Source organism: Pipistrellus hanaki (assembly GCF_964339955.1).
Source record: "Pipistrellus hanaki genome assembly, chromosome: 8".
Classification (NCBI taxonomy): domain Eukaryota; kingdom Metazoa; phylum Chordata; class Mammalia; order Chiroptera; family Vespertilionidae; genus Pipistrellus; species Pipistrellus hanaki.
The window spans coordinates 41,599,775-41,622,605 of NC_140510.1; the positions used below are offsets into that span (position 1 = coordinate 41,599,775).

The following is a 22,831-nucleotide window of genomic DNA, read 5'->3' on the forward strand; positions in this document are numbered from 1 at the left end:
TGTTTTTTATTTCCTAGAAAAAAACTGTAGAAGAGATGATACCATATTTATATAAATTTTGTTTTATCTTTGTTTTCATTTCATTACAGAAATGTCTTCACTGGATTTAGCTTTCTTAGTGTGGAAGTTATTTAATATAAATGCTTCCATGGCACTTTAAAATATAAAACTGGCCCAGCTGGTGTGCTCAATGGTTGGCGTCATTTAATTCCAGTCAGGGCACATGCCTGGACTGCAGCTTGATCCCCAGCAGGGTACATGCAGGAGACAGCTGATCAATGATTCTCTGTCAGCATTGATGTTTCTATCTCTTTCCCCTTCTCTTTTCCTCTCTCTGAAAAGAATTAAAAAATTTTAAATATAAAAATAAAAACTATTGATAAAATACGTTATTTCATTTTTATTTTGATAAACTTTATTTACTGAACACTTACTATTTTCAGGCTCTACTTGCATTTTTTTGTTGGATCCCCATGCGGTAGGCACTGAATTATTTTTCAATTTGAATTATAGAGTCAATAAACACACTCAAAGAACGAATTTGTTCAGATTCAGTTGCACAGCTTGCATGATGTGGTAGAGCCAGAATGTGAGTCAAGGTCTGTCTCCAAATGCTGCATACCTCATCACTAGGATACTATTGGGTGGAAGTTTGTCAGTCTGTGTGTACATACCAAGGACTGACTCCTTATTGCCACTGTTTGAAAATGGCTAAAAGAAACTAAGGAGCTCTTGAAACTTGTAGATTTTAGTTTAATGTCGACCAATACTTACATTAACAGAATCAACAGCTGCATACATAATATCCATCCATCCCTTAAATGTTGCCTGCAAATATAACATTCATAGAATCTGAATTTGAAGCTCATACTTTCAAGCAGCAACACATGAGTTTAGTCCATTTAATGTTACATGCATTGAGTCATATCAAATCACTACGTTTTGCTGTATTCCAAAATACCAATTTAATATAAAGGTGCTATGTCAAGAAAAAAAGGGACACATTGTGGGGTCATAGTCTAAGTCTTAGTCCTAGTCGGTTATTTCCAGCCTGTTACAATTCCTGAAATGTTTGCATATGATTTTTATTTTTCCAGAGGTAGAGGATAGTTTTATATATATATAAAAAAGACAGGAAACAATTTATCTCCATTTCTTAAGGATGCTTTGTGCTAATGAGAAGTCCCTCTCATTCCCATGTAGTGCAAAACTAGCAGGCCAGAAAAATGACTCTCCATTTTGGAGCAATATTCAGAAGGTGCAATGGCGAGGGATCAAATGACAACAAGTCATTTTTTATAGGCAATTGTTCTAGTTGACACCAAGTGTCTTTCTAAAGTCACAAAGTACTTTATCTTTAACTTGTAGTTAGCAGGTTATTTAAAATAATGATTTCTGTCAGTGTCCACTACAATATCAAGAATTCATGAAAGGCGTCACTTACAACTTGAAGCAAAGACAGGTAACCAAGTCCAACATTATCGAAGTTCACCTTCAGGTTCTTCCATCGCACATCTTGACTAAGATTTATCAGTGCAAGACACTCGGTTTTATTTTGAACTTTGCTTGTAGGAAACCGTAACCCATCTGTGGTGTTAACACACTCATAGAATTTGCCCGCAAACAAATTTACTCCCATGATGCTAAATATTAGCCAGAATATAAGACACACAAGTAGCACATTCATGATGGAAGGAATTGCACCGATGAGCGCATTCACGACCACCTGGTATTCAAAGAAAGAGAAGAATGATTAGGATTCCTAAAAATGTTAAATGGGCAACATTAATGAGACAAAATGCAGAATTAATGATATTAGAAAAGCCACCCTTAAATGTTTAAGACATCAAATCAAGCAATCAACATATGTTAATTGAATGCCTACTATGTGCTCAGCAGTATGCCAATCAAGACAAAACAAGACAAGAGACCTGTGATATACATGTTTAGAAAAATACATGATGGACAGGCATGGAAACTATGAGTAACAAAACAAAACAAAATAACTAAGATGCCATGAAAGCTGAAATAAACGAAACAAATAAATAAAAAATAACAAACCAAAACCAGTAAGGTGAAGTCGTAAAATCTGCATACTCTAGAAAAAAAAAAAGAAATTTATAAACATAAATCATAAAAAAATAAATAAAATGTACAGTTAAAAGTTTATAGTCCTAGGATTACCTGTGTTAAAATTCTCCCATATAGACAAATTGGTGGTATGTATTAGCTGGAGTTAAGATTAAGAATCATTTAGTGGTAGGAACCCTTTAGATTTAATTGATTCTGCTAGTGTGTGATATGTGAATTCAGTGAAGACCTTGGAACACCTGTTTCCTTGTCTGCAAAATGAGTGCAATCTTTTCAAATGTATTATTCCAACTCCAAAAATACTTTATGTAGGTCCTTAGCTAAATATAGATAGTGCTGGGCCTCATTTAAAGCAGAAAAGAAGCACAATTTATCTTCAGTACTTCATTTCTGCTTTTAAGCATTCCCATTGCTATTGATCACCAGCGCTTCTTGCCCTTACAGTTTTCCTGCATGGCGACCATTGCAGCCTTTATCCCTCTCCAGATGTTCTTAATTACCCAGTCCTTCAAACCTACCTGTCTTCTGATACTTCAGCTCTAGTCCAAATTTTGGTGCAAATGTGTAAAAGACTTAAGCATTATGCTCCCATTTATTTTTTTATTTATTTTTTTTTGCAATAGATTGAGTAAGCTTTTAAGTCAGGGGTCCTCAAACTTTTTAAAGTGGGGGCCAGATCACGGTCCCTCAGAGAGCTGGAGGGCCGGACTATATGAACTACTAATTCCTACTGTAACACCTCGGCTGCGCTCACTGCCCAAAAAACCTGGCGGGCCGGATCAGACTCCTCTGCGGGCCGCATGTGGCCCGCGGGCCATAGTTTGAAGACCCCTGTAAGTCATCTTTAACAGGTGAAACATTAAGGGTCTCTGATTACCTTTGAGAATGTCTAGAACAGTGGTTAGCAAACATTTTCTTAAATATTTTTAGGCTTTGAGGGTGATACGATCTTTATCGCAACTATTCAATTCTGCCACTGTAATAAGAGTATACACAAATGAGCATGACTGAAATCCAATAACAACTGTGGGCTTTGGTATGATGACTCCTGGTCCAGAATAATAGTTATTATCTTGGGGCCGATGGGCCCAGAGTTTCTATCTGGGCATGAAATCCTATTAAAAACATTACGGGGTTGCTTTCTTTACAGAGAAATGATTCATACTTTCATAAGATTCATACAGTATACAAAAGTTAGGAGGAACAGGATGAGAGAATGAAGTTCAAAGTGGCCAACTCTTTCTTCTAGCCTCCTTTTTCATCCTCATTTCTTGCTAACCTCCCCTCTGTGCTTATCCGCGAGGCACACTGATCCTTCCAGACGTCGCTCACATGTGCCTGCCTTGCACACTGGACTTGGTGCTTCTCTGCCATGTAGCATCTCTGCCTGGAATGCCGACCTGCCTGTGTCTTGGGGCCCCCTCTCTCAATCATGGCCCAATGCCACCTCCTGGCAAAGCTTTCCCAGATGTCCTTGGGAAGCTACACTCACCTTTATGTTTCTGTGGCACTATATGATTACTATTTCATGGCAGATGTCAAAGAAGAAATACTGTTCCCCTATCTGTCTCTCCGTGGCCATTGTCTCTACTCAGTCAAACCTCAAGATTACAAAATGCTGCAAATCATCATTTACTTTATTTTTCAAAATGACACACAGCATGAAGAAACATTTCCTACTTAACATGGCTAATAAATGTGACTAAATAGACATGTTTTCCCTCCCATATATATTAAACTATTCACTGTATTGTAGACTAGAGGCCTGATGCATGAAACTTGTGCAAGGGGGCTTGGCCCCTGCTGCCTCAACAGCTGCCTCTGCCTTGGCCCCTGCCCCTGTGACTTCTTCTGGAAGGTCATCCAGGAGGACATCTGGAAGGACGTCTGGTCTAATTAGCATATTATGCTTTTATTATTTAGATAAAGACCAAAGCAAACAGGGTAAAATAATGGGCTGGCTTAATCACTGAGGGAAGTAAGTTTGTAGGGGAAAGTATATTATTTGTTCATAAAACTCAGTATAACGTCTGCTCAAGTTCAGGGATCCATCTTAAGTTCTGGATAAATTGTAGCTTTCTGCTAATGCTCAAAAAGGGGAGGTCATGTCAACAAATTCAACACCATCTTTCTGTATACAATGTAACTTGTAATTTTCCAATTCTCATATGGGAAAAAATTCTTAATCAGGACCTCTCATATACATGGATTCATCATACACTGGACTCTAAGCAGGAGAGGTCACAGTCATAGTGTAGCAGGAATAATAACGAAGATTTGCTAGACTAAACGATTGCTAATATTCACTGGAGGCTTCAGATTTCTGAGCCCCACCCCAGAGTTTCTGATTCAGTTGAGTCTGGGGTGGAGCCTGGGAGTTTGTATTTCTAATCAGTTGTGATGATGTTGTCAGTAGAGCACATTCAGGGAAGCAGTGAGCTAGAATGATTTGCATGTTAAATTGCTCTGAGACTATAGGAAGAGAGGAAGTATGACAAACAAGTAAGTACAATATAGTGAGGATTATATGTATCTGAACATAGAGAAAGGATGCCTAATTATGCCTGGTGGTGGACAGACAGGGCATATTTTTAATTGAGGCTTAAGAATGGGTAGGTGTTTATCTGCTACATTGATGAATGAGGGTTGATTCCTGGCCAAGAGAACAGAGGCTTGAGAAAACAGGTATAAATCTAGAAAAGAAGAGAATGAGAAGAGCAAGAACAGATATGGATATAGACTCATTGGAAAAACTAAGCTCATTGTTCTCCATGTATTTTAGGAAAAATTTGCTGATTTACCACAGCCCTCAAAACTAGGTTGCTGGTAGTCATCATTCATCTCACCTTGCTTGTCTTTGCAAAGTGAATCTCTTTTCTGGTGCTATGTAGCCTCATGCAAATTATGGAAACTCTCAGAGCTTTAGTTTTCTCAGATATAGTTTGGAGACAATACACTTTTATTGAAATGTTTATTTTTAAGGATGAAATTAAAAGTGATGGCAGATGCTACTTCGCTTCCTTTTTTTTCTTATGCCCCCATACCCAAGGTAGTTTTTTACAAAATATTATTTGACCACCTGAAACAGGCAAGTCCTTGATGACTTCTATATGAGATGTTTTCAGGACTAAGTGTCCCCTTCACTTGATCTTCTAGCATAGAGAAGATCTATTTCTATTTTAGAAGGGAAAAGCTACTTATTTGGATCATCACCTCCTAACAATATTTGATTCACTCTTTGTTAAACATATGCACTGAACAACTGAATGTGCACATGCACACACACTTATATACATAAACAGTTCATATATATACATACATATATATATATATACATATATATACATACATATATGCATGTGTAAATAGAAACAGTCTATAACTTCTACATATTAATTTTCACATTTTATACTCCATTTTAAAAATAAGACTATTACAAAAGTATAAACAAATTATGTTAGAAAGTTTAGTATTTTCTTACCCGCATTCCTTCAAATCTAGATAGAGCTCTTAGAGGTCTTAGAGCTCTAAGTGTCCGAAGGGACTTAATGGGAGTGAGGTCTGAGTAGTCAAGAGTGTTTGCAACTAAAGTAACCAAAGAAACCTGCAAAACATTTTTTAAATTAATTATTTCAATGAAATAATCATGAAGGATCACTAAGAGCAGCTCAACAAGAACAATATGATTTAATATATCAACTTAACTAGTCATTGCCTTAAACAATGGGTAAGAAGAATGCTTTGTAAGGAAATAGATGGAAAAAGTTAACCAAAATAAAATGAAAGAATAGAAGGAAAGGAAGCTATTTCCTATCTGAAAAGAATCATATGTACCTTTCACACTTTGATAGTCAATGGAAATGTACTTTTGCATATTCTGAACATTTAATGAGAGAAGCTATCAAAATTTCAATTGAAATAAAACCCAGGACATAACAAAAGCTAAGTTATAAGAGCATATGAAATTAACTATATCTAAATTTTAATATAAACCTTATATAAAAGTAATGTAAAGAAACATGATTTCACAATGGGGCTTTATATTGAATATAATAGCTGAAAGTTATTGAGAAAATTACAGTATAGTCTATAACTGAGAATATATATATCCTATATAATGAAAGCCTAATATGCTAAGTGTCTGGTTGTCTGGTCATCCTTTCATCAATTAAAGCGTAATATGCAAATGATATGCTAAGGCCACTCAACTGCTCGCTATGATGTGCACTGACCACCGGGAACAGTTGACCAGTCGCTATGATGTGCACTGACCACTTGGGGGTAGATGCTCAGTGCAGGAGCTGCCCCCAGCCCGCAGTCTCCATGACAGCCAAGGCAGGTACCAGCAGAAGCCCTCCCCACAACTCTCCCAATCACCCCCGCCGCTAGCCTCACAGATTGGCCCTGATCACCTGCCAGGTCTAGGAACTCTGCCCATGCATGAATTTCATGCACCAGGCCTCTAGTTTATATATCCATTTACCTAACTATGCATATATATAGGCCTGGTGCATAAAATTTGTGCATGCACTAATGAACACACACACACACACACACACACACACACACACACACACTCTCTCTCTCTCTCTCTCTCTCTCTCTCTCTCTCTCTCTCTCTAAATATATATATATATGCTCATACTAATGAATAATGTTCAATTAAGTTTCAAATAATCAAAAAGCCTGCAGAAATCAAATAAGTCCAATCAAATAAATCAGATCAGTGGTTCAGAAGCCTGAATATGCACCAGAATCATCTGGAGGGCTCGTTACAAGAGTTTGTTGGGTCCCAACACGAGAGTGTCTGATTCAGTAGATATTATCAATAGGTGGGTTCTGAGAATCGTATCCCTAATAATTACCACCTACAATATATGTGCCAATGATGTTGGTTCAAGAATCACACTTAGAGAAAAAGTAGATTAGATAAATTGCTTAATCTTTGAGAAATTAAAAAAAAAATCAGTCCTCCCTCAAATCTACATTCCTAGATTTTCATCTCTACCAGCAAGAATATTGTGTGTAACTTTGCTTCCATGTTACAGGATAGGAACATTTCATATCAAATATATGTGTTAGTATGTTATATACATCCATATATACATTTACTGTTTTTTCAAAATATTAAATAATATTTCAAATCGAAGCTACATATCTCCCCAAGTTCTGCTTATTATATAACCCTTCATATCACCTCTTCATATTTTCAAACACAAAAAATAATTTGTTATAGCTATATTTCTTTCTTAGTTTAAAAGAAATTCAACTCTACTTGTAAACTTTTATTTCCTAAGTGTAATGATAAAAATAGCATATTTATAGTAACATTTTAAAGGTTTTTTGAATATCTTTAAATATTTTAAAATAACTTTTAAAAGAACCATCATAGTTACATGCTGAGAGAAAAGAAATAACCTAAATTTCTTATATCACTTTTTTCTTATTTTGGTTAGCCTTTCTTTAAAACTATTATATTACAAAAGCATCCTAGGCAGTAACTAAGTAACATATACATAAAAGGTGAATATAAAAACAAGCAATATGAAATCATTGATATAAGGCATGAAAAATCCATCGGAAGCCCAAGAGGACATAGGAGGTATTATGCATACTTTGGGAAACTTTTTTGCACATCACCTATATAGAAAATAAATAATTATTATTACTTTTAATATTTTACATATCGAACTGTTAGAAAGGAAATAGTTTACTGAGGTTTAAATAACAGTTGAGAAACTGAACTTTAGAGTAGATATGATTAGTTTTGGCATAATTTTGCAGTAAGATTTTATTGTTAATAGTCATGCTTACGTATAATTTTGATATCTATGAATTATGTTGTATTGATTTACCCTTTCTGAAAAGTTTCATAATGCAAACTCTTGGTTAAATGTTAGAGTACTTGTTGGTACTCTTAAAAAATTGCATGTTGTCTTCTAATTCCAGAAATCAGATGAGGAAAAAAATTCTCTAAAAATTATGACTTATTATAGATTCCTTCTTCCTAACAACAAAGACTAGATTTTGGAAAATCTAGAAGAATTAGTAAAAGAATGAAGAACACAATTCATTCTGAGAAAAATAAATTAAAAGCTTGAGGTCATAGCTTACTTTAAGGAAGCCTTTTAAAATAATATACAATATCATATAACAATTAGATTATTTTATATAATTAAATTATATCAATAAAATATAAACTAAAATAGAGTATACTAAATAAGAATGACTTGACAATAATGAGGTTGTACCACTTAATTTCTATGTGAGATGCCTTGATCTCACAAGCTGTTTTAGGATCTGTTTCCTGACTATTTCAAGATGATGACTAAAAAATATTTTTGCTTTGTTAAAAATAATACATAAACTGAAGCATTCTCTTTCATCCAAATACTCAACAGTTCTCTGAATTTGTTATTTGTAATTAGCACCAATTTCTATTCTCCAGCACCATTATGGAGATGAATTGTAAGTTGGGTATTTGAATAGGGATAAAAACTGTGATTAATTTTGGTTTTCCCTGTCATTGTCATTAAGTTACATACTTTGAAATTCCACACCCACCTTTCTCCCTAACATGGAGTTATTTGCTTTAGTACTACCTACCATTTTTATATAACTTTTAGCTAACAAAGACAACTTGATGTACTCATCACCTTATTTTCCAACTTTATGTAGTTAAAAAAAAATCAATATTTTATCTTTTAACCTGTGTTTCTGCCCTTTTCCATTCCCACCCCTTACTTTCCAATTGTTCATTCTATTTATAGTCCCAACAGGAATGATATCCAAATCACATCTTCTCTGATTGCAAAAAATAATTTACATGCAAGAGTAAATTATGTTAAAATGGTAGAGAAAAAAATTTACATTTGTTGAAAAGTTTCTCTTTTATTATTCCTTACAGACATCTACTGGCTACATTAATATTTCTAAAAGCATAAACCTATAGACAGAAAATATAAAAAGCCAACTAAAATTATAATATACAACATTAGTGAAGTCTTAGCAGAACATTGAATCATCACACAAAATTCTCTTTGAAATTTCACTCAAAGTACCTACATCAACAATTAGGAAATCCAACCAACACCAGGCATTGGTGAAATACGTTTTATAACCATATGCTACCCATTTTAGAAGCATTTCCAGAATGAAGACGTAAGTGAATATCTTGTCAGCATAGTCCAGGATAATCTTTATGGTCTTTTTCTTTTCAATATATATATCTTCAAAAGCCTGTGGAAATAATATTCAAATTTTGATTCATTTCCAACTGAAAGCTTATTTGTAATAAAAACAAGAAATAAAAATTTAATGAAGAAAACCACTGAAATATCATACTATTATGAACCAACTGAGTCTCTTCTGGTTTTACAGCTACTGTGTGACACCAATTCGAGACTTCTCACCACCAGTGCATGCCACTGGTCACCAGAGGCCATGAGAAGAGAAAGAGGGCACAAAGGAATGAAATTATTTAGAATATTCTGAAAAGAACAAGATCTCTGGCACTTGCAGGGACTTCTACTTTATCTGATCCCTCTTTTATCTCTCTTCACATTGGAAAGACATAATAATTTAAGACATGTTTCCAGGACCAGCCACTCTGCTATACCTTTCTCTCCCTGCACTCTCCTATACCAGTAGGACTTGGAGCATCTCCTTTAGGTCTTACATGCATGTGCATCCCCAGGAACACAGCAGGACATGCAGAAGGGCTTGCTAAGTGAACATGTGCAGGGGCTTAGTATGACTATAGAAATAGAGGTTGATTTATTCTTTAAATTTTTGCACAATATTTTATCATTCATTAAAAGCTTCGGTTCTATGAATCACTCTTATATTCATTCCATGAATGTGGCACCTGTAACACTCTCCCAGTTACAAGCCACAGCCACAAGTTCCTTGGGAAATAATTTGAATAAACTCAAAGAGTTGAACTCACTGAAGACATTAAAAATGATTGCTGACTTACACGGGTCTATAGTAAGAATTATCTCTTTCAAGTTTAAACAATATTTACCATGGTGAAGAAAATTAAAGGAAAAGGGCCTGCATCCTTAGCGATTAACATAATATTTTCTGTCCATAAGTCTGGCCTTGGGCCATTCTTATTCTTCTTATTCCAAATTCACCTATCAATACCCTAAAAAGGATCCCAAACACTCTGTGCAAACTGTTGGTATGAATCTTGAAAGAAACAGAGAAGTTGGGACGGAGAGAATGGTCAGATTACTAAAATGCTAAAAGAAGGTTCTAGCACTGGCAGAGGTTCTGAAAGTCAGTGGAATTAAAGTGCAGGGGAGACTTGCAGCCATGGGGACTTTTCTGCCTTCCTTCTCCAAGTTCTGGATGAGTCAGGCCAGCTACTCAGACAGAAACTGAGGTGGAAGACAGGGAAGGGGCGTGGTCATGAAGAAGAGTGCTGTTCCTGGACCTGGGTGCAGAGCAGGACCGCAGATGCTGAAAGCCAAATACTCTGCCTGAGCACACCTTGCTGCGGCATGTCCCAGAGCCTGAAATGGGGCTCCTGGCTTCTAGGACTAATTCTGTGGATGTGAGAGCAAGGGGACAAGCAGGGCATTGTATGAGCTCTATCTGACTTGGCTGTGGGCTTGACTATTACTCACTTCAGTTACCACTTACTCGCCTATGTGGTGTGCACCACCCTTCCTGAGGAGCCACAGCATAGTGAAAAGGTACAGTGGCTTTGACTTTGACCTTGGTGAAGTTACGGCTCTATCATTCACTAGCTCTGAGACATCACGCAACTGTTAATACTCTGTACCTAGCTTCCTCATTGCTAAAACAAGCAAAATACCATAATCTCACAGGATTATTTGAAAATTAAAGGGGAAAAAACTATTTAAAGGTCTTGACATACAATAAATATGTACTAAATTAGAGCTACTACTTTTTATTTGTTTTATAGATAAGTGTTTTTAAAATCTAGCTCAATTGGCAAATTCCCTGAGCATAAACACCAGCTTCTTGAAATATTTTCCCCTTTTCTTCTTCCTGTGACTCATTTGAATTTTAGTTTTGAAAGTGTCCCTTCCCCCAAAATGGTATCTTCCTTTGTAGACATTTTGAACAAGGCGCTGCTCTAAGCTTTTCTATAATTTTTTCTAATCTCCTAGTTATATATGTGACTTAGCATGGGATGAACTTCCTTCATCAATAGGAATACAAGATAATGTAGATACTGTCAAGACTCCTACTTGCATTCCACCTGATAAGTCAAGTAGCAATTTCGTATTCATCTCCTGTTTTTGAGAGAGGAGAATTGCTAGGAGAGGCAATTTACTGTGAGCCCTAAACAACCCTGTGTGTTCTTGTTGGGTGTGCCAAGAATGCAAGGCTGAATTACTCTTGACCTCAGCCATTTCTCAGGGTTATTTCTACAACAAGCAACCTTGAGAGATGAGATGGTGTCACCCTTGGGGACAAAGAGCCAGGTTGCTTTCTGTTTGCTATAAGAGGATGGTTTCCCTAAGCTCAGTGCTCACCAGCTACAATGCTAACCCACTGTGTGTGCCATGTACACTTAGCTTCATGCTATGGCCCCAGGGGTTTGGGGACAAGGGGAAACAACACAAACATGTTGAAGTTCACGCTCCTTTTTATGTCATGTATAATCAAGTCCTTTGTCTCTGACTCGAAAGTCACACATCTTCCACCAGCACACACAAAACAATAATAGGTTAACTTCCTGTAAGAGTAAAATCAAATCCCAGGCCCATGAAGACTGTCTATGAGACAATTTATGAAGTTCTTGCAAATTCTGCTTTGAGTAGAGTGGAGTTTCCAGTGGTATCTCCAGCTGGAACTAGGCTTCTAGAGGCTCAGCTCTGTTAGTGTCAGCTCTTAACTCCCAGATTCCCTTCAACTCTCCCGGAAGGTGCTTGGTATAGGTAAAAGATTGAGAAACGTGTCCATTCTCACTCTAAAACTGCAGTTTATTTTCCCTTAGAGTAATAACCAGGATGCTGACACTGCCTATCTTTGTCACAGTATTGCTAGCCACCACGTCCATCTCTGTATTTGCTCTTCCTCCCATAACTCTTCCTAAGTATGCCTACTTTTAATTTCCTGTATATCTGATGCTGTTTTATGCTTCCTTCCAATTGTACTATGTTCCCCTCACTGGAAAATTACTACTAATCTTTCTAGATCTTGCAAAACATCATCTACTTTCCTGAAATCCCAAGCAGGGCTTTTATCGGTATATTCTTCACTTATAAACTTTTAGCACTTATACCCCTCTTTTCCCCAATTGCTCTCCAAGTTCCTTATCTTGCCTGGGTCTTATCCATTTTTGCATTCAGGGCAGCAAGAATAATGTCCTGCATGTAGAAGTGCTCAGTGAATATTTACTGAAGTGAACTAAAATTCTATCCTTGGTACTAATCATAGGGATTTATTTTTGGGTAAAACAACTTGCTAAGGTACTTTTATCTTCCAATTCATTAAGTACTGACAATCCATTAATTGCTTTAGGTGTCAGATTACTTACCAGAGCCCCACTACTGAGCAGGATCATGAGAACGATAAAGCTTTCAAACCAGTTGTGTTCAACTATCCTAAAGCATGTTTTCCTGACAGTCCACCAGATTTTTCCTTTTCCTGAGTCTATGTTAACGTCACAGCATGGGAACCTCCGTATGCAACCTGGCGAGAAAGATATGCATTAAAATAGCTAAGATACATGACTTAATGCAAATAGGTCCCTATGATAGCCCCTCAACCAAATAATTTCTAACACATGCCTGCAGCTTCAAACAAGTATTCAACCTGGGTGCCTCCTTCTCTCATCTCCTAATTCTCATGGTGTTTTCTTAATACTTGTCAGTTATTCCTAACTTAGGATATATTCTTGTCTTCTGTATTTCCCCATCTTCTCACTAATCTCTTTTACAGTGTTTAAAACATTTTTTTTCAATCCTAATACACAATAAAAACTGAATTTGAGGAATGAATAAATGAACTAAAATCTGAGCACAGTTCAAGGTCATATTTTCTGAAAGATATGGTTTCCTTAATATAGATCTAGTATGAAATCTGGTGTGGCTTTACCTCTTCCATAAAAAATCTTTGACAAACACCACTCTAAATAATATTAAGAATATCAGTGAAGGTCCTAAAATCAAGTTTTAAAAAACAGATCTTGATTAGAAGATGTAGATGAAACTGTTTCAAGTACTCTAAGTTGAAAACAAATCTGACATTGGGATCTTAGGTATACAACATACTGCTATAAAAAATTTAGAAATATTAAAAGAATGTTTCAGGTTTATTCATTCATTTCTCCATTAAATATTTCTTGAGTATTTTCCATATACTTAGTTATGTACAGAGTTTCTTATCCTTGAGGAATTTATTTTTGGTTTTGGTTAGGCAGACAGATCCTATATAATAAAAGGCTAATATGCAAATCAACCGAATGGAGGGATGACCAGTCGCTATGATGCGCACTGACCACCAGGGGACAGATACTCAATGCAAGAGCTGCCCCCTGGTGGTCAGTGCACTCCCATAGAGGGAGTGCCACTCAGCCAGAAGTCGGGCTCCCACCTCTGCAGCAGCGCTAAGGATGTCCGACTGTCAGCTTGGACCCGCTGCCTATGAGATATCCTATCAGTTGGATATCCCCCGAGAACTCCTGGACTATGAGAGGGTGCAGGCTGGGTTGAGGGACCCCTCCCACGTGCACAAATTTTGTGTACTGGGTCTCTAGTATATAAATAAATGACTATAACCTGATGAGCAACTAAACTGACAGATATGCAGGGGTTATTTTGGTATATCTGGAATAAGTCCATCTACCCTGGCTCATTGAGGAGAGATCAGAGGAGGCTTCCTAGAAGGGGTGAAGCCTGAACTGAATCAGTACTAACCAAAAAGGGTTGCATGGAATTTTGGGCCAAGAGGCAGCGAAATGCGTTATGCATAGAAATTACAAGCAGTTCAGAATTGTTATGAAAGCAAAGTGTACACAGGAGGCCATCTGAGGTTAGAGAAATTAATCAGATTCCAGAAAGCATCTCTCCCACCTTAAAGAATTGGGTCTATATCTTATAAACATTGAGGAGTCAGGGAAGGGTTGTAAGCAGAGAATGATAAGGCAGGCTGCAATTTAAATAGATGTCTCCAACAGTTGTTTGGAGGGTAAGTTGGAAGAGGAGAAAAAAGAGGGGTGGAGGTGAGAAAAGACCTCAAGCCAAAACAAACAAACAAGAAAACAAACAAACAAAAAACATTTAGAATTCTGGTTCAAGGCAGCAAGAATAACAATAATAGATTCAAGACATATTTGGCAGGTGAGATTGTAGGATTTGGTGATTGACTGGATGTGGATGTGAGATAAAAGGAGGAGCCCAGGATGAGTACAGAAGCAGGACTTGGGTGGTAATGAGTGAGATGCCAGGGAAATCTCTACATCCAAGTATTCTGTAGCTATTTGAAGGTATGAATTTTACTCTCAGACAAAAAGTCTGAGCTAGAAAAGAATATGTAGGAATCATTAGCATATCTGTGTCATCTGAGATCAAGACATTTTCTGAGCTCCTACCAAAAAATAGTTATTTTGGAGAGAAAAGGGTCAAGTCTGGAATGTTATGAAACGGCAATATGAAGGGGCAGAATTCAGTGGTTTAGGAGACCCAGCTCATCCTAGCTCTTGATAACACATTGTGAAATTTTTAGGATATTTTACTAGCCCATTGTTAAATGCAGCCAATATAAAAAATTAAAATGTATAGCACTGGCAAGTTTTCTCAGTGGTTAGAGCATTGGCCCATGGGCCAAAGGGTCACAGGTTCCATTCTTGGTGAAGAGCACATACCTGGGTTGGGGATTCTATCCTGGCTTGGTTGGGGCTTGTACAGAGGCAACCAATAGATTTTTCTCTTTCACATTGATCTCTCTCCCTCCCTTTCCCTCCCTCCCTCCCTCCCTCCCTCCCTCCCTCCCTCCCTCCCTCCCTCCCTTCCTCCCTCCCTTTCTTTCTTCCTGTCTCCCTCCCTCCCTCCCTCCCTCCCTCCCTCCCTCCCTCCCTCCCTTCCTGTATCCCTCCTTCCCTCCCTCCCTCACTCCCTCCCTCTCTCCCTCACACTTCAATTTCCAGCTTTATAGAAATGCAAGCAATGTTTCCCCCTGCCCCCAGGTCTCTGGTATTTTTGCCATTATGTATATTTTATGTGTTTCTGTCCTTTCTCTCCGGAAGTTTCTACATTCCAATAAGGCTAACCCTGTATCTTTTTTTTTTGTCCTTTTGCCCTTTCTGCTTACAATACTTACTCTAGTCCTATACATAGTTTAATATGCTGTGCATAGTTGACTGAAAAGACACAGTCCCTCCAAAAGAGCTCTAAAATCACCTAAGAATTAATCATGATCTAAAGGTCATATATCTCTGTGAATTCTAGAATTTACCCACAAAAATTGTATTTTAAAAAAAAAAAAACAGGGAATGGAAAATATACTCCTGACTTCACTTATCCAATGTTAATTATAGTTAACATGGCCTCAGATCTGAAATAATTTACCTTTGTTGTATTTAAAATAATTACCTTATATCTCAAATACATTAGTAAAGAGAAAATATTTTATGAAATTATGTAGAAAAATAGTAGATCTTTTTCAGGGCACAAGAAAACATCAGAAAAATCAGAAAACCTTAGAATGGAATTTGTTTTTATATTAACTTAATGCTTGAGACTTTAGAAATTATCTTAAACTTAAAAACAAAATTCTCATTCAGAACAGGATCTTCTTAACTTTTTGGTTAAGAAGATCTTACCAACTGAGATTTATTTTGGCAGTCTTAAAGTTGAAGAAAAATATTATTCTTGATTGAGGCAAGAAAAGGAACTATGCATTCTAATTAGACAGGTAAGGCAACCTTTTTTTTTTTTTTTTAAATCAGGGATGAAGCTTCATAAATATTGCCCTCAGGATTTATCACATCTCAGAGAGTTTCTCTCATTTTGAGACATGAGTCCTTGACTACTTGCCTGGCTTTTATGCAAAGGCATTTCCCAAGAGATTTCCAACCTAGCTGGTTAGCAACATTATCACACCTTCTTTTTTTAGGACTATTATTTTAATGTAAACATAACAGAGAACCTCTCAAACATTTTAATAGATCCCTGTGGGTAGACAATATTTCTTTTGGGTGGTTTCATTAATTTGCTCTTGTGATCCATTACATAAAGTTTAAACTTGGTTTCATCATGTTAAAACAATGCTCTCAAATGATAAAGAAACCATTGACCTCTTCCAAGACATTACCCATTAATAAAAACATAGTAGCATGATCCATATAATTAATGTAAAAATTTCATCAGGAAAATAAATCATTATTTCACCACCTTTAAAAAAATGTCTAAATCCTTTCTTTCTAATATAAGGTAAAAAGAAATTGGTTGCTGTGTTGTTAAAGTTAGAAATAGTTATGTGTTATTTTATAGGGAGTTGATAAAGAACATTTTTGGGGGAAATTGAATTGGTTCTTCCTACCAAATTAACAGGAAATACATTGTTTTAAGAACTAGTGTGTATCTATCTCACATGCTGGTCCAATTTACTAACTGTATAATCCAATAAAAGTATAAAAGCAAGCAAAATCAAAGAATCATGCCAGGTTCATAATTATAGTTTGCCAAGACAAGTAGAATTAAGGATGGTGTGAAGCAGATCTATAAGGAAGGAGCCTGAAGTCTTGAATTAGAGAACTAATGAAATAGAATAAGGAAGGTGAAAAAGAGGAACAAGTTGTGAAAAAGTAATCAAGTTAAAAAGGATCAATGGATGTGAGACAATGAACAAAAAAAAATTTAGTATTCATTTTCACTGATTGAACTCTCACATCTTCTTTTGTTTTTCTGCTATCTTTCAGGTAACAACAATCTCTGGAGGCCTGATGCCACTCTAAATGGGCACTGGTTCTGGCTCAGCTCCTGAGACCAATCATGAACTGGTTAAGAGTCATTTCCAACGTAAGTGAACAAGTCTCTGATTCCCATCCTGACAAGCCCACTCATTTTGAAGTCTTCATTTCCAGTTTCTGAGGCCCCAAACTTTGACTTATTATTGTTCTCTTTCACACCCTACATCCTACATCTCAGCAAATTCCTTTAGCTTTAACTTCAAAATATTGTCAGACACTCATACTCACACCACCTCCCATCCTAGCACACAAGTGTAAACTCCCATCGTCTCTCATCTGCATCACTGCAGGAACATCCAAGAAGTTGTCCAACTTCTTACCTTGCTATCCACTCATTCCCTCTCATGATGGCGTGTTTTGGGACTCCGGAATGAGATGCTTACAATGTACTGCCCAGCTCTTATGATCTGGCCTCTACGACGTCTCTGACTTCAACTTTTCCATTCTTCTCATCTCTCCATTGGTTTTATTAATACTAGCCCCTGATTTCCTCAAATGTCATGCATATTCTTATCTCAGGACATGTGCCTTCATTACTCTGCCTAAAATATTATTCCTTCATATTTTCTTTACAAGTGTTTTACTTATGATACAACAAAAATACAAAATTTATATTAATTGGATGCCATCATTTGCTTTTCCCATAAAATGAGAGTTGGCTTGTATTCAAAGAAAATTCATGCACCCATAGTAGTTTATAGTTACCTTTATTTTGTTTATTGCATGGGTCTTTTAGGGGACTATTTACAAAAGTCTTAGAGAATGAAAGCAAGTCAATAATTTCTTTAAGAAATACTGTTGCTGATGGTAAGCCCATTAGCATCAATGCCATCATAGCTTCTATATATAATTGTTAACAAAATGCTTTAAAAACAAAAAGGAAAGGAGGAGAAGGAAGATAGATACTATGCTAATTAATTTAGGTGTTATCTCATGTAATTCCCTTAACATTCCTATGATGTGGATATAGCTGTTATACCCACTTTACAGATGAGGTATCTGAGGTATAAATAATTTTAACATGTGCTCCTGTTTTCACAGGGAGTTAGCAGTAGGCCAATTAGAACTCACGTCTATTAGGCTTCAAATTTTGTGCTCTACTGCAATCCTACTCTAAGTTTCTCTGTTTATTTAGATGACACAATACCTACTTAGAAAACCCCACATACTTTTCTAGGTCAAGCTCAAATTTACTAGTTGGGATAAAATCCCTCAAAAATTGGAGGAAATAGTAAGAAATTCAGTTAGGCAGAAAAGGGTTGAATGGAGATACTGTTAGAAAAGAATAAATGGAGGCCAAAAAGGGCTTTCCATGCCAAGTTAAGGACTTCAGGTTTTACCTTATAGACCAATGGTTCTCAAATTTTAGTGTGCATCGATCAGAATACACCAGAGAACTTGGCACTATCCTCAGAATTTCTTATCAATGTGTGGCCAAAAAGAAAGAGATCAGGACTGCCTAAAAGTCTTTTGCTTGAGAGGCAGGATAGACCCAGGTGTCGCTAAATGACATGAAGATGGACGAAGTAGTAGATTATATGTGGAGAACCCACTAACGTTTGTTTAAATGTATTAAACCTTAGATGTTTAATGGGCAGGTGTAGGCAGATCAGAATTCAGATAATGGGCAGGTGTAGGCGGATCAGAATTCAAGAGTGAGGGTAGGTGTTAAAATAATGAAAGAAGAGCCCACAACACCGAAACGGCTGTTCAAGCTGTAAACATGGATGAAACCCACAGGGCTAGAGAAAAACAAGATAACAAAGCAACAAAATCTGAAAACATTATTATTTAAGGGATGTTCATTAAACCAGTCATTAAAAAAAATGAGGGAAGAACCTCAGAACTCTCAGAAATATAAAAGAACACAGGTACAGTGTGGCCTTTGAAACAAAAGGAAGAAAGAATATGAAGACAGACTGTGGTTAGCAGCATCAAGAGGTTTACAGCGAGTTGGTGGATTGCTTTAGCTTTTGGTACCATTTTCCCCATCCAGAACAATAGTACCATCCATCCCATTAAATTGTATTCTAGTGGTTCCATGGAGCCCGGAACATGAATTAAGAATCTAAAATTTAAAAGTATGAACGTCCAGTGTAAGTAGAGTGCTTCACAGTATAACATACTGTCACTGTGAATTACTGTTAGTAGGGTATCATAAGGATGCAAAAAGCAGCTCAGAAAGCTCCAATGACTTGACCTTGGTCACAGGGCCATGACTGACTCCACATGGAATCGAGTAGTCTGCCTTCTAATAAACAATCGCAGGCCAATTTAGGATTGAAACAAAACTCCAAACACTAATAAATGAATGCTAACCAAGGTCTCGATTTTCCTCTTACCATCTGTAAAACAGGCCTCTGGCTCATCTGACTTCACAGACTCTGCCTCCGCCTCTTCTTCTAGCAGAGGGTTATCAACTGTGCTGCACTCAGAGGAACTTGACTGGTTCCGTTTCTAGAAAGAAATTCACCACCCACCAGAGAGTTCATTTAGAGTCCATTCGAATCTTGCACTTAAGCATATGTACTAATCAGAGTCATGCAAACTGTTATGAAAAAATATTAATAATATGATGGCCATAAAAAAACAAAGACACAGAATTCAAGTAACCTTACAATGCATTTATGTTTGATCTATCTACACATCCTGTGAAAAATAATTTTTATTATTTTTATTATGCTTTAAGTAGTTAGACATAATTAGCATAAGGTAATATTTTAATGTAAACTACAGCATTTGCATAGTATTGGCCACATTTTTATTATGTATAATGGGAATTTCTTTATTCTAATAATTATTATTTTAAGACAATCAAGATCCTAATAGCAATATCATACAAGTGCCAAATTGCCAACACCTGATAATTGAAAGGTCAGATCTGGCAGGTGACAGAAAAAAAATTGATATTTAAAATTAATAAAAAGAAAGAAGTTAATGTAAAATAAAATTCAAACGTATTTCCTCATATTAGAATATGTATCAGGATGATATAGATAGAAGCCTTTCATCAAGACCAAAAAAGTCAAATATTATATTGGAATCAAGACACTAATGACAATCATAGTAATTATCTCATCCAACACCACACATTTTAGTATAAAATTTCAGAGTGTAGTGCTGAAATTTTATAGTATAATATAGTAGAAAAGATCATAAAGTATCATTTAAAATGTCAAGAGGTAGTGGCTACTAAAGTGAGCACCACATGCAAACTCTGAAACAGATTTAATGAAATTAAACATGGCAGACTAACACATGAGAGGAATGGATTCATTGTGATTATGATCATATAACTGATCATAACACAAGCAAGTTTTTCCCACCCAGAACTTTATGATCAGACATGATGTTTACACAAATACACATACACAGAAATTTTAGAAAAAAATACATACAGCAATTGTAGCAAAACTCTGTCAATTTTTCCTAATACTGTTTTATAAGGGGTAGAGGAGCCCATCAATGGAAGAGTTCATTTTCATTCTCATTTGCTAAATAACATGTGAATATTGAAAACTACTCGTTATTACAGCATATATGTATCATATTAAGATTACGACTTTCAAGTGCTAAAAAATTCAAGTGCTAAAAAATGAAGAAATATTCATTTCAGTTGGTTAATTCTTTAATATATTAATTTACATTAATATCACAGGTTCAATCTAAAATACTAATTTTTAGAGATTGACTTAGAATCTAAGTGTTCTTTATGAGTCCACATTAAATTCTCAGTGCTATTATTATCACCCAGTATTCAACATCAGTAAAAAGGGCATTGATAAAATATTGTATATGATGAATGATGTAAGCAAAGTTCTTTTTATAACGGGAGTAAAGGATTGTGAATACTCTATTAAATTAATACTTGAAATCTATGTTGGAATAGAGGCATTATTTCTATTAGACCAAAAGTTATAATAATATCAGTTATGAAGAGTATCAGAATAAAATTTCACTTAAAAAGCAGGCTATTTAAGCTGATTGAATTCATCTAAAATTACTGTAAAATAAAGGATATAGAAATTAATTATGACTAAATATTCTGTAAGGTTACAAAATATACACTACCCCATGAAACAATGGGAAAACGTACAATTACTAATATGTCCTATTGTGCCAACCACCACAAAAACACACACCATTTTTACTATTTCTAAAAGACTACTAGTATAGTTATTTGATGTCCTCAGTTTTTGACTTCCCAGCTGCATGTGACAAAGTCCTTCAACCCTGAAAAAGAATTAGTGGCCTGGATTTTGAGGCAAAGCTGTGGGAGGAATTGCTGATGGAAAGAATACAAAGCCCCTCCATGCTATTAGCCAAAATACTGATAACTAGAAAATCATTATAAGGTTTTTTTGTTTTGTTTTTTTCTCAGCTGGTAACAACTTTTAACAATTTTTTATTTATTATTATTATTTTAATTTATATTTATTGTTGAACATAATACATATGTCCCCTTTTTTACACATTGACCCCTCCATCCTATACCCCTCCTCCCAGGCCTTCACAATACTGTCTTTTCCATGAGTTATGCATATATACGTATAAGTTATTTGGTTAACAACTTCTAAATTATAAATAATTAAAAATAATTCTAATTCTAGAATTATGACTTAGCCTAAATTAATGAAAACATTTTCAACTTCAATAGAATATTTTATTTTCTCATTGTTTATAAGAGCATCAACAAAGAAGACTTATGCCAAGTTAATTTATAAACAAAGGTAAAAGTTAAGATGATTTTGTGGGGTGTATAATTGTCATTGAAACTTTTTTTTCTCCCATAGCTTTTATGGCAGTTTTTTTTGTCAGTTAAATTCAGAGTTTGGCTCAGATTTTTATATGATAAATGATAGTTATTCAATGGTATTCCTCACTGGAACAGAAATTATAAAAATATTGAATATGAAGTACAAATAATTTATATCACAAGACAAATTATCATGGCTTTTTGAAATGTTAAGTTTAGAATGTTTTTTAAAAAGTCAGTGTTTTTCAACCACTGTGGAGAACAGTGTGGAGTTTCCTCAAAAAACTGAAAATGGAACTCCCATTTGACCCAGTAATCCCACTCCTAGAAATATATCCCAAGAAACTAGAAACACCAATCAGAAAGGATATATGCACCCCTATGTTCATAGCAGCACAATCTACAATAGCTAGAATCTGGAAACAGCCTAGGTGCCCGTCAGCAGATGATTGGATCAAAAAACTATGGTACATCTACACAATGGAATACTATGCTGCCATAAAAAAGAAGGAATTCTCATCATTTGCAGCAACCTGGATACAACTAGAGAACATCATGCTGAGTGAAATAAGCCAGTCAATGAAAGAGAAATACCACATGGCCTCACTCATTTATGAATATTAAAGAACATTATAAACTGACAAACCAAAAGTCAGATATAAAGATAGTAAAGCAACAATCAGACTGTAAAATTACAGCGGGGAGAGTAGGGAGATCTGGGGGAGATAAGAGATCAACCAAAGGACTTGTATACATGCATATAAGTACAACCAATGGACACAAAACTCTGGGGAGGGAGGGTATGAATGGGGGGGGGGGGGCAATGTTAAAATATGTACACAGATAATAATTTAATTTAAAAAAAAAAGAAAAGAAAAGAAAAAGTCAGTGTTTTTCTGGGAATGCACTAAGTATTTACAAGGTAATTATGCATACATATATAATATTTGTGTACATGCCCTAGCAATATAGAACAGTAGTTCTAATCTTTTCAACCTTTAAAGTCAATACTTATGAAAGCATAAGTTTCTT

At 35.8% G+C, this 22,831-nt stretch overlaps 1 protein-coding gene across 6 annotated transcripts in view; it reads right to left on the reverse strand.

The window, feature by feature from the left end:
* Positions 1-22,831, reverse strand: part of SCN9A (sodium voltage-gated channel alpha subunit 9) — a 128,820-nt gene that overhangs the window by 9,615 nt on the left and 96,374 nt on the right. For all 6 annotated transcript variants that reach the window (XM_084891583.1, XM_084891582.1, XM_084891581.1 and 3 more), the window contains 6 exons: positions 19,386-19,500; positions 12,610-12,764; positions 9,156-9,329; positions 5,573-5,695; positions 1,445-1,726; positions 775-828 (listed from right to left, as the gene is read on the reverse strand). In XM_084891583.1, the coding sequence (XP_084747709.1) occupies positions 775-828; positions 1,445-1,726; positions 5,573-5,695; positions 9,156-9,329; positions 12,610-12,764; positions 19,386-19,500 (903 nt within the window). The remainder of the gene's footprint in view (positions 1-774; positions 829-1,444; positions 1,727-5,572; positions 5,696-9,155; positions 9,330-12,609; positions 12,765-19,385; positions 19,501-22,831) is intronic.